The 15,100-nt window shown below is 35.2% G+C and overlaps 2 protein-coding genes across 2 annotated transcripts; one reads left to right on the top strand and one right to left on the bottom strand.

Moving 5' to 3' along the window:
* Positions 1–7,957: 7,957 nt before the first annotated feature.
* Positions 7,958–8,975, bottom strand: LOC107411615 (short-chain dehydrogenase reductase 2a-like). The gene is made up of 3 exons (XM_060812129.1): positions 8,917–8,975; positions 8,209–8,810; positions 7,958–8,169 (listed from the first exon to the last, which is right to left on the bottom strand). The coding sequence occupies exons 1-3, from the start codon at positions 8,973–8,975 to the stop codon at positions 7,958–7,960; spliced, it is 873 nt and encodes a 290-aa protein (XP_060668112.1).
* A 1,529-nt stretch (positions 8,976–10,504) lies between these two features.
* LOC107411624 (U2 small nuclear ribonucleoprotein B'' 2) lies at positions 10,505–13,412 on the top strand. The gene is made up of 5 exons (XM_016019238.4): positions 10,505–10,682; positions 11,302–11,474; positions 12,395–12,488; positions 12,630–12,709; positions 12,824–13,412. Exons 1-5 carry the CDS (start codon positions 10,610–10,612, stop codon positions 13,100–13,102), a joined length of 699 nt encoding a protein of 232 aa, XP_015874724.1. The 5' UTR covers positions 10,505–10,609; the 3' UTR covers positions 13,103–13,412.
* The last annotated feature ends 1,688 nt before the right edge of the window (positions 13,413–15,100 follow it).

Below are 15,100 nucleotides of genomic sequence, written 5' to 3'. Positions count from 1 at the left end.
AGTGTATGCCATACTGGGGAGGGTTTAGTTCTGGAATATTCAGAAAAAGACAACATGATTCTATGGTACTCTATGGATTCAGTAAGGTTTGATTAGCATGCAGCAACCTTTCGGCAAACACAAAAATGACGAAAAGGAATATAAGATTTAAAAAAATTGAAGTAGGACGTGTGCTGCAGTTTTTTCTGCAAAAACATGCACAATTGCATATTATTACTTTTGGCTACCTATAGGAAAAAGGAACCATGCTTATGCATGTGAGAGTTGTATATATGCTAAATTGCTAATTTAAAATTAATTAATGGAGAGTTATTCATTGTTATAAGCTGTACTAGGTACACCTTGATTATACAATTTTTTGCACTTAGCAATATAGAAATCAATTTGGGACTATGACATTTGCATTCATATGTTAGATGATGCCTGAAACTTTACTAGTTTATATCTGATTAATTTACTATCCATTGTTGCCGAAAGGACATGCACGCATACATAACCGACACAAATAAGGTGATTTAAAAATAAAATTTTTAATTTGGATTAAATTACCAAATACTTCTTTAAGAAACATGTGAGATATATAGATTTTTTTTTATGAATAAATCAAAAATATATATTAGCATGTTGCCATATGTCAAGTTTGAATTTAGAAGCTGTAATTAAATAATAATTGCATGACTGTTGTATGGGAAAAATAATTCGATAGCGACATGTCGCAAGAAACGTCAGTAAGGTTTGTCTAACAAGCAGCAACATCAACAGTAATATCCTAATAGCTACAATGCCTCGGTTAAAAAGGGATGACTCGGGTGAAAAGACCGATACATCTGAAATAATTAATCTCGGGCATCTTAACTGAGACAAATTATCCGAAGGTAAGACACAATATTGCAGGATCCGATATAAAAGCAGATGTAACACCCCGTCCCAAATCACATCGGAATTCGTGCACGTTGACCGAGGTTGATCGTTGACCGAGCGGGTCAAAAGTTGACTTTTTGTTCCAGTTGAAATTTTGAGTTGACCAGGGTACCATGGCGAAGTGCATGATGCCCCGAGTTCGTAGACTAGTAGCACGTCGAAAACGGAGCTACGGTTTGAAAGTTACGGGCAAAACAAATCGAGGTGCAAACTGTCCAGAAGGTGCCGGGAGTTGACTTTTTACCATTATATAATTTTGTTTTGACTCTTGTATGGTTGTAAAGTACTCGTCAATACGAGTTCATAAACTAGCGGCACGCTTAAATCGGACATTTGGTTGAAAAGTTATGGACGTTTGAAGTTTGCCGGATACCGTAATATTTTATTATATCTGGCTTAAGTGCACAGTAACGCCATGTGTCATCACCTGATTGGTCCACGTTGATGAACAGTGTTACCACGGTGGCTTTTATTTGACAAAAATCTCGGGGAAGAGTGAGAAAGAGAGAGAGGAGAGAGAAAGAGAGAGAGGAGAGAGAAAGAGAGAGAGAAACCGATCGACCGCCGGATTCCGACCGATTTTTCGGCCGATTTTCGTTACACGCGCCGGCCAGACAAAAGCCTCTCCTCATTTCTGGCCAAACCCCAAAATCTCACGACCACGGGCCGCCGGACGCGCCCAGATCGAGGCGGCGAAGCTCGGCGGCGATTTTTTCCTCCACCGCCGTTTGACCCCTTTCCGGCCGTTTTTCGGCCACACGCGCCAGCCACCCCTCACCACCTCCTCAAGTCCGGCCTACCCACCAAATTTCACCGCCACCGGACCTCCGACGAGCCGGGACCGGAGCATTTTCCGGCGAGGGGCCGAAAATCTTCAAACCCCGATTTCTCCGCCGTCCGACCTCCGTTTGCCTCATCGTCGGTCCCGTTGGATTCCTCTCCCCTCGATCTACAAATCTACAAAAAATCTCAGCCAACGGCCACCGCACGCGTTGCCGCCGGCGACGGTTGCCGGTGACCGTGGCGGCTCGCCGGAAGTTACTGTTTCGGCGAGTACCCAGTTGCACCGCCGATCCCTCCCGACTGTTTTCGACCTCCTGAATCCAAATCCGGCATCTTTTTCTACCAATTCGCGATGGTTTGGGAGAATTGCAAAGTCAAAATCCGAAAGCTTTCCGGTGAGATTCCGACCACCTCGGATCCGATCACAGGAAAGTAAGACCGAATCCGTGATCCTCATCACTCGAACTTCGATTCGGTATATAACTCGTAAATTTTAGATGTCGTTTGTGTTCGCTCCCCCGGGTATCCATTTGGGAGTTACCCGATTAAAATATTAATATTTGTGGTTTGGTGTATTGTGGATGTTTTAGGTGCACGTGCGAGTAGCGGAGTCGATCCTACGGAAGATCTTGATTGAGATACGTGCTTAAGGTGAGTGACCCACCTTCAAATTAATTTTGGGAATTAAATTGGTGAATATTATATGTGATTTGAATATTTGGAATTTAAATTCTATGTGCCAAATATTTAATTGATTTATTGTGGAATTATTGGTGAATTTATTTTGATTAAAGAAAATATGCATTATATAAATTTATGCAAATGTGAAAATTATTTTATGGTATTGAGGATTGCCAAAATTCTTGTGGTTTTAACATTAATTTGGGCATGATTTGATTTTCAAATATTTCAAGGAAAATATTTGTTTATGTTGGTGACTTCAATTTTTATAAGTATGCCCATGGAATATATTGTGATTTAATTATTATATTTCAAGAATTATTTATGCTATTGGAAAAATTGGAATATTTAAATTGGTGGATTTGGGAGTTGGTGGAGTTGAATTTTCATGGAATTTATGGCGTTGATTATAAAGAAATTGTGGAGAATTTCCGGGTTTAATTGATTGGAATAAACCCGGTATATTTAAGGAAAATTTGAGATTTTGAGACATAAAATAAATATGTGGATTTTATGATTTTTAGATGCACCATGCACGTACTGGTGTTCTGTTTATATGTGATATGGTTAGTGTGCACACGGATATGATTAGCGCGCAGGTGGATGTGAATAGCGCGCAGGTGATTTTATGAGGTTGTCCTGTGGTTGCCATCGGATGAGGGTAGGCCGCCCCTCCATGGCCAGGACACCAGTTAGCAGCGGCACGGTGGGACGCCACGCGACCGTATGCCGGTTTCTTTCTATAACCTCCTATCTGGCGGTACCTTGGGACGCTGGATACTGTTGGCGCCACTGGTATATAGTGGGTGCATCAAGTGATTTTCAGAACTGTGATTCTAAAATAAATGTTTTGAAATTGTATTGGAATTAAAAATATAATTGTTTCCGGTATTTATTTGATGTCTTGGTTTTCGGGGAATTCGAATAAAGGGTTTTGTGAAAAGGTTTTAAAAAGGGGAACTTTTCCAACCGAGAAAATTGTAAGGGTTTTGAGAGAAATTATTATTTCCAATTAATTATTATTTATCTACGTTATTACCGTGATATTATAATTGTATAATAGATAGGGTCACTCACTGAGATAATTAGCATCTCATATTTTTAAATTCTGTTCCTCTAGGTACCAGGTTTGTCGGTATTCATCCGGAGCGGACTTGATCTTCATCGCTGTCTTAGTTCGTGAAGTACCTTGATCTTCTTTTATTACAGTTGTAATACTTCTTTCACTCTTGTTGTATTCTATACTTAGTAGTACTTCATGAACCTCTGTATACTGTATGGGACACTTATGTATTTATTATGCACTGGATTACTGTTATTTATTTTGGAGTGCTGAAATTTGTGAAATTAACTTGTAGTATTGTGGGAGGAATAAGGGGATGTTTATAGAAATGTGTTTTCAGTGCAGGAATTTGTGGTAAGTCCATCCCTTAGGGGAGGTTCTGCCGGATTTTCCATTGGAGGGTCCGGTAAGGTTTCCCTGGGATCAGGGCTTGTCTAGGGTTCCGATGAAGAATTTTGGACGGGTCCTGACAGCAGAACTACCCAGAAGAGTACAGAAACAAAAATAATACTTGAGTAAATATCGGGATTTTTGACTCCTAAAAGAAAAGAGGATCCAATCAAGATAACACAAAATCTCATAAGATCATTTCAAAAAAGAATTCAATTGGAAGTCAAAATGAGACAATGAAATTCCCAAAAAAGCAGCCTGGAATATTATTATCAACTGGTTAATATCCTCCAATTCATTATTAAAAAAGAGGAAGCACCCCCATTCAAGGTACGCTAAAAAATATAACCAACTTCAGTTATTGAGTCCTAAGAAAAAGGTTGTGAGTTTGCGTTCTGACTTGAGAGTCAGAGTACCTTTGGCCAATACCACACCAGTGCCAAGGTTACTTTGCCCTTCTGTCCCTTGTTTTGCAGTTCCATAATGTACATTTCAGTTGCTGTGTCAGCATTCTGCCCAGCTGGATAGGAATGTCAATTTGCCCCGGCCACCCTAATGGGGCGGTTTTTCCCTACAAAAACAAGGTGACGGGGCGAGCTTGGGCTAAACTTCTAAGGCCCGAATCGGGACCGGGCCGGGATCGAGGATTAAATACTCCGGCCCATATATATTTACTTATTATTATTATTATTATTATTATTTAATATTTTCACACTTGAAACTTTAAACTTATAAGCCCTGCCCAACCGGCCCTAACACAGACACAGTCCACACACAGACTCACACTCCCCTCCAGTGCCATCACCACCATCTCCCTCAGCTCTTTCAGCTCTGCTTAGTCCAGCTCTAGCAGTGCCACCACCACCATCTCCAGTCTCTCTCAGTAGTCAACTTAGCTCAGTCCAACGATGCCTGTCACCTCCTGCCACCAGCTCCCTCAGCTCAGCTCAACATTGTTGTTGCCGATTTTTCTTCACAGCCGCGACCACCACCAGAAAGCATCATCTCCCTCAGGTCAGCCTTGATTTCCTTTTTTTTTTTTTAATGAAATGGTTGAGTCATCTAAATATGGATAATTTCTTTCACAAAAAGAAAAAAAAAAGAAAAAAAGAAGAAAAAAAAAAGGGTAAGTGCAAGGTTTAAATGGGCATATAAACTAGAAAAATAGTATCACATTAGTTGATATTCAAAGAATCTATAAATAAGTATATCTGTAAGTTTAGTTTAGTAGTAAAACCTGGGAGTAACCACCAGATTTAGAATTTAGAGTTTAATGTGGGTGAAAATCACTATTAGAACAAGAAAAATCCAAACATTACCAAGCATAATTAATTTGAAGCTTTAAAATTCTATAGGTTTCGCTTAGACAGAATCATAGGAATAAGTACCAGCACCGGCCAGCCAGTAAAATGAAGTTATTTTATGCAATTGTTGTGATTGTGCATTAGATCTCACATTGCATTAATGGTACGAGCTTCTAGCTAGATAATTTATTTATTAATGATAAAAGAGGACAAATTTCATCTCTCATTTCATTAAAAAAAAAAAATTGGGGTTAAAATTATTTAATTGAGGATTAAATATGCAACTTGTGCACACTGGTATAGAATTTCAAATGTGGAATAAATGAGCAGAGAAGGAAGGAACCCAAAACTCAAAAGCGCCAAATATTTTAGATCCTTTGCAATTTAGTTCAAGGTCTTAGAATTAAAAAAAGAAAAAAAGAAAAAAAGAAAAAAGGTACCTTTTTATTTTAGAACATCGGGATTAATGAAATTCAAGATTTATGGTAACATGGAAAAGAACTAGTGGATTTAATTTGAATTTAAATGGTTGTGGGTGGGGTTTAGAGATTGGTAGAGTAGATCTATGTTTGTTTAGTGTATATTGGGTAACTATTTTGGTCATTGGTTCATTGTTTCGATTTTGATTTTTCACTTTTAGTATGAAAAAATGTTCCCAAAAAATTAAAAAATAATAATAACTTTCGTATGAAAAAGTTGTTCCGTCATGTTGGTGTGGATCTCGTTTTAATTATATATGTGACATAGAGTCAAGTCTTCCACCACCTACATGTTTACTTCCCACCAAAATCAAAAAATTAACTCTCATTGGTTATTGATTCCTCTCTACATTTTCACACCTTTTTTCTTAAATAATAATAACAATAATAATAATAATATAAAACCAATGATTTAATCGTCTTACATTACTCTTTTCATCCTCATGATTATCAAAAAGTTATAAAATATAGGTTTATTCTATAAACATGGAAATTGAAATAAAGTTATGGAACATGGAAATTGCAATCTAATTGTCTTTTAATTTTTGTTTTTTTTTATGTTTTTTTTTTAAGGTAAATTATGGCCAAAGCTAGTGGTTCAGCAAATGTTAATCCACCTTCAATTGGAAGCACTCCATATGACAAGGATCAAGCATCATCAACACTTTTTAGCAACAATTCAACTCCAATTAGTACTCCTCAAGAAATACCTAATCAAGAAGATATAAACCAAACTCCAATAGAGGTATATGACGAGAATATTAGTCAAGTAATTGGAAAAGAAAATTGATTTCGGTTGTGTGAAATCATTTTAGAAAGGTAAAGATAGATGGGGTGGATAAGGCCGTATGTAATTATTGTAGTAAGAAACTAGGAGGAGGGAGTAGAAATGGAACAAGACATTTGCATCATCATTTTAAAAGGTGTCCTCTTCGAACACAAAAGGATATTAAGCAAGCAATTTTGAATCCTACTAAAGATGCCGGTGGGAATTTTAAAGTTGGTACATACACGTTTGACCAAGAGAATGCTAGAAAGGAACTTGCAAACATGATTGTTTTGCATGAATACCCTCTTTCAATAGTTGAGCATTATGGGTTTAGAAGGTTTATGAATACAGTTCAATCATTGTTTAAAGTTGTTTCTTGTAATACAATTAGAAATGATATCTTTAAATTATATGATTGCGAGAAATCCAAAACAATAGAGTTGTTAGAGAAGAATTATGGTAGATTTGCAATTACTATGGTTATATGGACATCTAACCAAAATAGAGACTTCATGGCTATTACGGCACATTTCATTGATGACAATTGGATACTTCAAAGTCAAATTATAAGGTATTTTATCAAATTTCATATTTATTGGATTGTTTTATGTATTTAAGTCAAATTAGTTTAGTTTATTATAACTAATTATTATTATTTTTTGTAGGTTTGTATATGTGTCTATATGTGTCTTGTCCACATACTTTTGAGGCTCTTTGCAATATTTTTATGGATTGCATATTGGATTGGAATATAGATGGTAAGCTTTCTACTTTGATCTTAGACAATTGTAGCACAAATGATGCTTTGGTCAATCTTCTTTTGGATAAGCTTCCTAATTCTTCATTTTTGTTAAATGGTCAATTTTTTCATATGCGGTGTAGTCCACATATATTGAATTTGATTGTAAAAGATGGTTTGGAAATAATTTGTGGAAGTATTGAAAAAATTCGTAAAAGTGTTTATTTTTGGACATCAACACAAAAAAAAGAGAGGAAAAATTCTTAGAATGTATTCTTCAATTGAAAATTTCTTATGATAAGAAGTTGGTTCTTGATTGTAAAACTAGGTGGAATTCTACATATTTGATACTTGCTACTGCTTTGAAATATAGGATTGTTTTTCCTTATTTGAAATAACGAGAATCATTATATAAATATTTGCTTAGTGATCAAGATTGAGATTTAGCCAAAGAGATTTGTAAAAGGTTAGAATTGTTTTATGAAGTTACTGAAATATTTTTAGGAACAAATCCACATCCCTCCCCAACCCCCCCCCCCCCTCTCTCCCCAAAAAAAAAAAAAAAAAAAAGACAAAAAAACCATAATTTCTTTACTTAAATTAAAAAATAAATAAAAATGATGGGTCATTAATTAATAGAGTACTAATAATTAAAGCGGCATAAATCAACAACAACAGTATCATGACAATTCAAAGACGCACTAAATTTCTAAAAGTTAAAAAACTAAGAAGGGTACAATTATTATTATTATTATTATTTTTTCCTATCCCACCGATGTAAATATCACAGATGAGTAAGCATAAAGTTAAATTAATTAGTTACTAGTACTATAAGCCAACACAGTTTTTGGATGTAGTATAGCCTCCATCCACAACTAGGTTATGACCACTCACATACTTGGATTCATCACTTGCAAGATATAAAGCAGCTTCAGCAATATCTTTAGCTTTTAGCGTACAACCTTTCAGATTGGCCATTCCTCTCACTACTTCTTCCATCTTCTCTACATCTCCATCACCACCATGCTCAACATCATGACCTAAATCCATATCATCTTCATCACCATCATCGTCATCACCACGACTACTCTTCCATGCATCAGTTAACATGGAAGTGGCCACTCCAAAAGGAGAGATACAATTAACCCTAATCCCATACTTTCCGAGCTCACAAGCCGTGTTCTTCGTTATCCCCACAATGGCATGTTTGGATGCTGTATAAGCATGAGGACCAAGCCCTCCCATGATCCCGGCTACGCTCGCCGTCGAAATGATGCATCCATTTCTTCTAGGGACCATGACTCTCGCGGCGTGCTTTATTCCCAATGCAGCTCCTCTAACGTTGATTCGCATAACGTTGTCGAGTTCGTCAACATCGAGATTGAGGATGCTCTTTTTGGTTCTTGATTGTTGTCCGAGAACTCCGGCGTTGTTGAAAAGAATGTCTAGTCGATCGTAATGCGAGACTGTTAGATTGATCAAGTTTTCGATGTCGTTTTCCAAGCTCACGTCGCAATGTAAATAGATTGCTGAAGGGGACAATTCGTTGGCTAAGGCAGTACCAGAAGCGTCTTCAATGTCAGCAATGACTACTTTTGCTCCATTTTTCACGAAGAGTCTCACCGTTGCTTCTCCGATTCCTCTGGCACCACCTGTCACAATAGCAACTTTTCCTTCTAGCCTGTATGAAGACAAATTACTTTTATTAAATCCATGCAATATTTATAATAAGATTAAAGAAAATGAAAATTAATGAGGACCAAAAAAAAAAAAAAAAGAATGAGAACCTTTTTGGTGAAAGAGAAGAATTAGAATTGTCTATGACATGAATTGCTTGAGCAGGCATAGTCGATCAAAGCAGGAAAAGAAACAGAGAGGGAGAGGGAGAGAGAGAGTATTAATTTGATGATATTGAAGATGGGAAATGGATGAGATTTATAGAGGACCAAAAAGGTTAAGTGGTTGATGTGGGTTGGCATTCTTTCTATATATATAGTGCCAATATAATGGAAAGGAATTTGCTTGGTAGGGTCCTTTTGCTGTCCCAAGTTTCGCTTGTCCCTCAAGCACATGTTTTTAGACCTTTACCAAAGTATCCCTCAGATTATGATTTTTCTTTTTTTCTTTTTTTCTTTTTTTTTTTTTTTGTTTGGTTCTTTTTTTTCAAGTATTGAAGGTAAACCTATAGTGTCTGTTGGAGGATAGATATGTAATTCAAGACATTTGTTTTTTTCTTTTGGTGGTCAACCTTGAATTCTGCTGGCATATGCATATATATGTACAGGTGGCATTTTCTGTTTGGAGCTTTAATTAACTTTTGCTGACATGTTGCCTCGTCATCATACTCGAAGAAGATATATATGAGAAGAGAAATATCTAATATATATATCTAGTTTAGATTAATACGTGGAAATTCATATATCTATAAATATATGTTCCATTGGCGCGAGGAGTTGGGAAATGAGAGAGAAAATAAAAAGCAAACTGTTATGCATGGCCATAGCTGACATGCACACGCAAGGAAATTAAGTGAAGCAAGCAACAAATATCCAACCCACTTTTATTAATAACACCAAGTAAGCCAAGTATAGTATACATGGAGATTGCTTGCTGGAAATTGTTATGATATGATTGGATGTTGTTCCACATTTACAGCTTTGCTTTCATAGAATTTTCATTTTCTTTCTTTTTTTTTAATTAATTTTTTAAATAATATTACATATACCAATTAATTAACCATGTATTTGGATATTAATTGTTGTGATATTATTTTTCTCTTATATTATATTGATTTCTATTTTGAAAAAGAAAATGTATTGCTGTTTTCCTGGCAGAATAGTGACTAAGATAACAGTTTTTTTTTTTTTTCTTTCAGAAAATAATTTTGAATTTGAATTTCCAGTTTTAGATTAAACGAATATTATTAATATGCCGCCATCAATTGGTAACTAAAAATGATAAGTTAAACATAAACTCATTATTCTTAATCATGATTTCCAAAATAATTAAAGGTTAAACAGACTTAAGTTGCAGGAATAAAAGCTTAATTTGGACCACTATGTCTGTTGAATGGGATACCAACTAAACAAAAAAAAATTTTACTTAATTTTTATCAAATTTATGTCACATTTTATAATATTACGAATTAATCGGACGTTAATTAATCTAACCCTCAAAAAACGGGAACACACATTCTGTTATAAAAGAAATGGTAAGTGCAAGCTTCTTGTCAAGACGTTGTGAATCCAAGCCCAAATTTTTTTTGTGGGATGAATGTTAATTCCTTAATAGGCCCTGGAATATAAGAAGCCCAAACTAAGAAGCATAAAAGCCCAGTATTGGTCAAGAGTATTTCTAGGGCTCAGTTCGATTTGGCATCGAGTCCCTTTTGTTTTTTTCCCTCGTCCTCTACATCGCGTCCGTGGGAATTAAGCAGTGCACACAGACTGTGTGAACGGTAGAGAAGAGCTAGCAGCGACAATGCTCACAGGGGATATACCTCCCAATCAAACTATTTACATCAAGAATCTTAACGAGAAGATCAAGAAAGAAGGTTTTATTTTCTACTCTCTCTTTCTATCGCACTCATACTTATTCTCACCCTTGTTTGGTTACTAGGAAATCTACTGTTTCCCCCTTCTTTTTTTTTTTGTTTCCCCTAGGAAATTCAAAGTAGAAAAACTTGTGTTTTTTGGTCATAATTTGAGAAATCATTTCTCGTCATAGCCCAGTAGAGGATTAGGGTAAAATTTGGAGCAAAGTAAGTTTAACAATTGAACTTAATGGCCATTACTTCACAATGCGAGATTTCAGTTTGTGAATATTTTCTGTATACCTTCTTTGTTAAAGTCACATAAGTTTGAAGGTTTTCGTGTGAATTGGATACTAGGCTTATCTGAGGCGTTTATTGAATATGCCATTTGAAAATTAGGATATCCAAAGTTGATACTTGATGGCAATGAGAATATAAGATCCAGGCACTGGAATGTTTCATATTGTTTATTGTAATAGAGCAGTCTAGGGCTCTTCCATAAGTTGCTTCTCTGTGTTTTGAATTTTCCTTTCTTTACTCTTTATACACTTGTGGTATGACTCCCTTGTTTTTCCTACTTGTTTCTTTTTTGGTGAAGAGCTTATAGTTAAAACTATTTCTTTTTGCCTCCCTTTGTCAGAACTGAAGAGGTCTCTTTATGCATTATTCTCTCAATATGGAAGAATTTTGGATGTTGTTGCCTTGAAGACACCAAAGCTTCGAGGACAAGCTTGGGTTGCGTTTAGTGAAGTCACAGCTGCTAGTAATGCTGTGCGTCAGATGCAAAACTTTCCATTCTATGATAAACCAATGGTAAGTCTTTTTAGACCTGGCTGATATGTGTTCTTATTGGATATTCTGCTTATGTTTTGTTTTACGGTCTATGCAAAACACCGGGAATGTGTTTAGAATTATTAATTTTCGCAAACCATGACTGATTTCCTTAAATTTATTCTATTCCTTGCACAAGAACAATATTTGGCAGTGGCAATATTTTTCTGCAAATTTGTTTGCTTCATGTTTCCATTCAACCTTGAAGGCTTTTGAATTTGCATAGGTTTTTTTTTCGTTGATAGGCTAATTAAACTGAAGTCTGGAATATTTAGATCTATATAATCGTTGTCTATCTATGTTAATCAGCCAACAGTAGGCTGTCCCAAACTCTACCTCCTTAACTTTTTGTAATGTTAATTTTCTGTTTGGTTGATCATAGAAAACATCCTCCTGTTTTGGTAAACTTAGCTTTTAGTTAGAGTTGGACACAGTTGGCTGCCTGACATACAAATGGGACACCCATCATGAAGAATATTTGCTTGAATAAGCATATAAAGTTATAAGTTTCCTTTGTGCATATATTAAAATGGTTAACTTTGTAAGCTTTAATGAAAAGCATAGCATAAGGTCCTATTAGACATTAAGACTTAGTTTGGAGGTAACATTGTTCGAAAAAAATTAGTTTAGAACCACATCGACACTGAGTCGATTAAAGCACGGAGTTTGTTGTTATAATTAACATTTTTACGGCAAAACTATCTATTATTTTGGCCAGTGGTGTGGAGACATATTATATTTCTTCTTACTCCTTATTAACAAACATAAATTGACATCTTTTGTGAAGAAATGTGATATGTCTTGAGATTGTTGCTTTTATATATACTTTTGTTTATGCACTCCAAATTTTGAATTTTTTCCCCAAAAAATGGTCAATATGATTTGGTTGTGATGTGGTGCAGCGGATTCAATATGCAAAAACAAAGTCAGATTGTGTTGCTAAAGCGGAAGGAAGCTATGTTCCTAGAGAGAAGAAAAAGAAGCAAGAAGAAAAAGGTAACACCATTTTACAATTTTGAGTAATATTGAAGTTTTACATAGCATATTAAATGGCATATCATCAAAATTAGTTTGTCATTTGATCATTTCTGTTATTGGGTTTGGATTTCAATTTTTGACATAAATTTATCTGTCCAGCTGAAAGAAAACGCCGCACTGAGGAAACACAGCAATCTACTGTACCTAATGGTACAAGTGCTCAAAATGGGGCCACAGCTGTAAGTTTTACCTCTCTGTCATTATTTGGTTATCATCTTGGGTCAGCCATTTACCTTTAAGAAATTTGAAATCCTGCTTGCTGGTATGTAACTTCTTCTGTGTGTGTTCTGTAGGCCTCTTTCCGCCATGGGAACTCAAGTTCACAAGAAGCATCAGCTCCAAATAATATACTCTTTATAGAGAATTTGCCTCTTGAAACAAATAGTATGATGCTGGAACTGCTCTTCCGACAGTACCCTGGATTTAAGGAGGTTCGTATTATTGAAGCAAAGCCCGGTATTGCCTTTGTAGAGTTTGAAGATGATGTTCAATCATCCATGGCTATGCAGGCCCTTCAAGGCTTCAAAATCACCCCTCAAAACCCCATGGCCATCACTTTTGCCAAGAAGTAACAGATCACTGAAAGATTGTATTAATTTATAATTTGCGGGGATATGTAGCAGTTAAAGAGTTATATTCATACAGTAGTCATGTATATCCTCTAAAAATTCTCCTTGCGGAAACAATTTTCATGTTTGGATTGAAATGAAAGTAAGAAGAGGGAATGAAGGTACATTTTGTTGTAGAGTGGTTTAGGATGCTGATCCTGTACTATATATCTCGTTGTTCCAGGCATTTTAATTAGTAGTCAGTGAAACTAGGCCTTGGTTGTTCTAATACTGGAATTTTTTCCTTATCAGTATTATATTGCTTTTGACGAAATGAGACTCCAATTTATATCATGATTCGGTATTAGAGGATTGTTCTATTGCTTTTAGATGGTTTTGAAAAATCCTCAGACGCATGATGTTTAGAAAGATAATAAAGCTAAAGGTTATAATTTCTGAAAATCCCAAGCCTACTTGGTCATAGCTGGAAAGATTGGTAATTATGTTGAGATAAGAGGAAATTAAGTTGCTAACTCCACAAGTAAAAATATGAATACTAGAACAACATGGCGTTGTTTTATTTGTTCAATTCGTTTTCTAACAAATAAGACATTGTCACATAATTGTACTGTGCAATGTATTTAGGTTCGTTTATAGAGTTATTCTCAAGTAGATGAATCTGGGCCTCACCAACGGCCAACTGAAAGTACAGCTAAAAATACAATTCAAGCTATATAGGAAGCAAAAAGGGATACAATGTATATATACGTATAGAATTTAACCTCTTGTTAACATTGTATCTTATGTTGGCTATTTGTTGTGGTGACAAATATTAAACCTTGTCACTTATCCAACTTTTTTCATTTGCTCAACTCTTAACTAGGTTTGTAGTTTCAAGTGATTGATTTAGATGAAACATCTGTGCATTTTCTTATTGGGTTATCTCTATCATGCTTTATCAATTTTTATTTAAATTTAAATCTAAAAACTTAAATAGATCATAGAGATGGTAACCAAACATTTGCCAGGTATAAACTGGATTTTCTTCTACCTCTACTACGATTTGGTTAGAAGATGGCCCAAGATGGCTGCACCCTTTATTGGTTTCTGATGTATATTCACCCTCAATTGATTAATGACGTTGATTCTTTTATTCTACATAATAATAAAAATTAAAATATAAAACATTTGGTCGGTATAAAATCCTTATTCGATAAATTCAAAGATTCTCTTGTCAGAGAATTTATATGCAAAGAGGTGTGGGATCTTTGGAACGGCCTTATCAAGTGAAAGAAATTATTCTCCAACCGAACTATATTTGCTCAGTTACCTGTGAATACAATAAAGAATTATAACCAAATGCCATTCGATGTCTTGGAATGTAATTTGGTTTTTTTTTTTTTTTAATTTTTTTTTTACATATTTTCTTTTTTCAAAAGTTATGATACTCCTTTTTTTTTATATTATTATTATTTTTTTCCGGTGAATGGACGTAATGGTACGTTTTTTTTGGTAAAAAACGTAATGGTACGTTTGAAACATACTAGAGGTGGATAGAACAATAATTATTCAAGTTTCATCATTCCCCTGATTCATCATTGATATGGTGATAGTTTACCCCCCCAAAAGAAAAAAAAAAAAAAAAAGAAAAAATTCATTGATATAGTGATCTCTACGGCTTCACATCATAATCTCATTTTCCTATAAGGATTACCTACCGTAATGGTACACTCTTTACCTTTCCCCTTCTTTCAAACTTTCATGTGGAATTCCATACAAATAATAATTATTCGCTTGAATTTAGATTGGCTTGCTCCCCATAAAAATAATCATTTAAATTTAAAAACGTTATCATTTCTTATCATTCGGTAGCTATATAGAAAATGCGTCTACTTTTAATAGTAAATTATCCTTCCGAGACTTTCGCTTCGGCTTGAAGCCACCGTTTTCTTCCTTACAATTATATTTTTCCTCTTTGTAAGAAAATTTTAATTATTATATATATATATATAATTTTTTTTT

Source organism: Ziziphus jujuba, chromosome 10 (genome assembly GCF_031755915.1).
Source record: "Ziziphus jujuba cultivar Dongzao chromosome 10, ASM3175591v1".
Classification (NCBI taxonomy): domain Eukaryota; kingdom Viridiplantae; phylum Streptophyta; class Magnoliopsida; order Rosales; family Rhamnaceae; genus Ziziphus; species Ziziphus jujuba.
The sequence above is the reverse complement of the archived record's forward strand: the minus strand, read 5'-3'. Positions and strand labels throughout refer to the sequence as shown.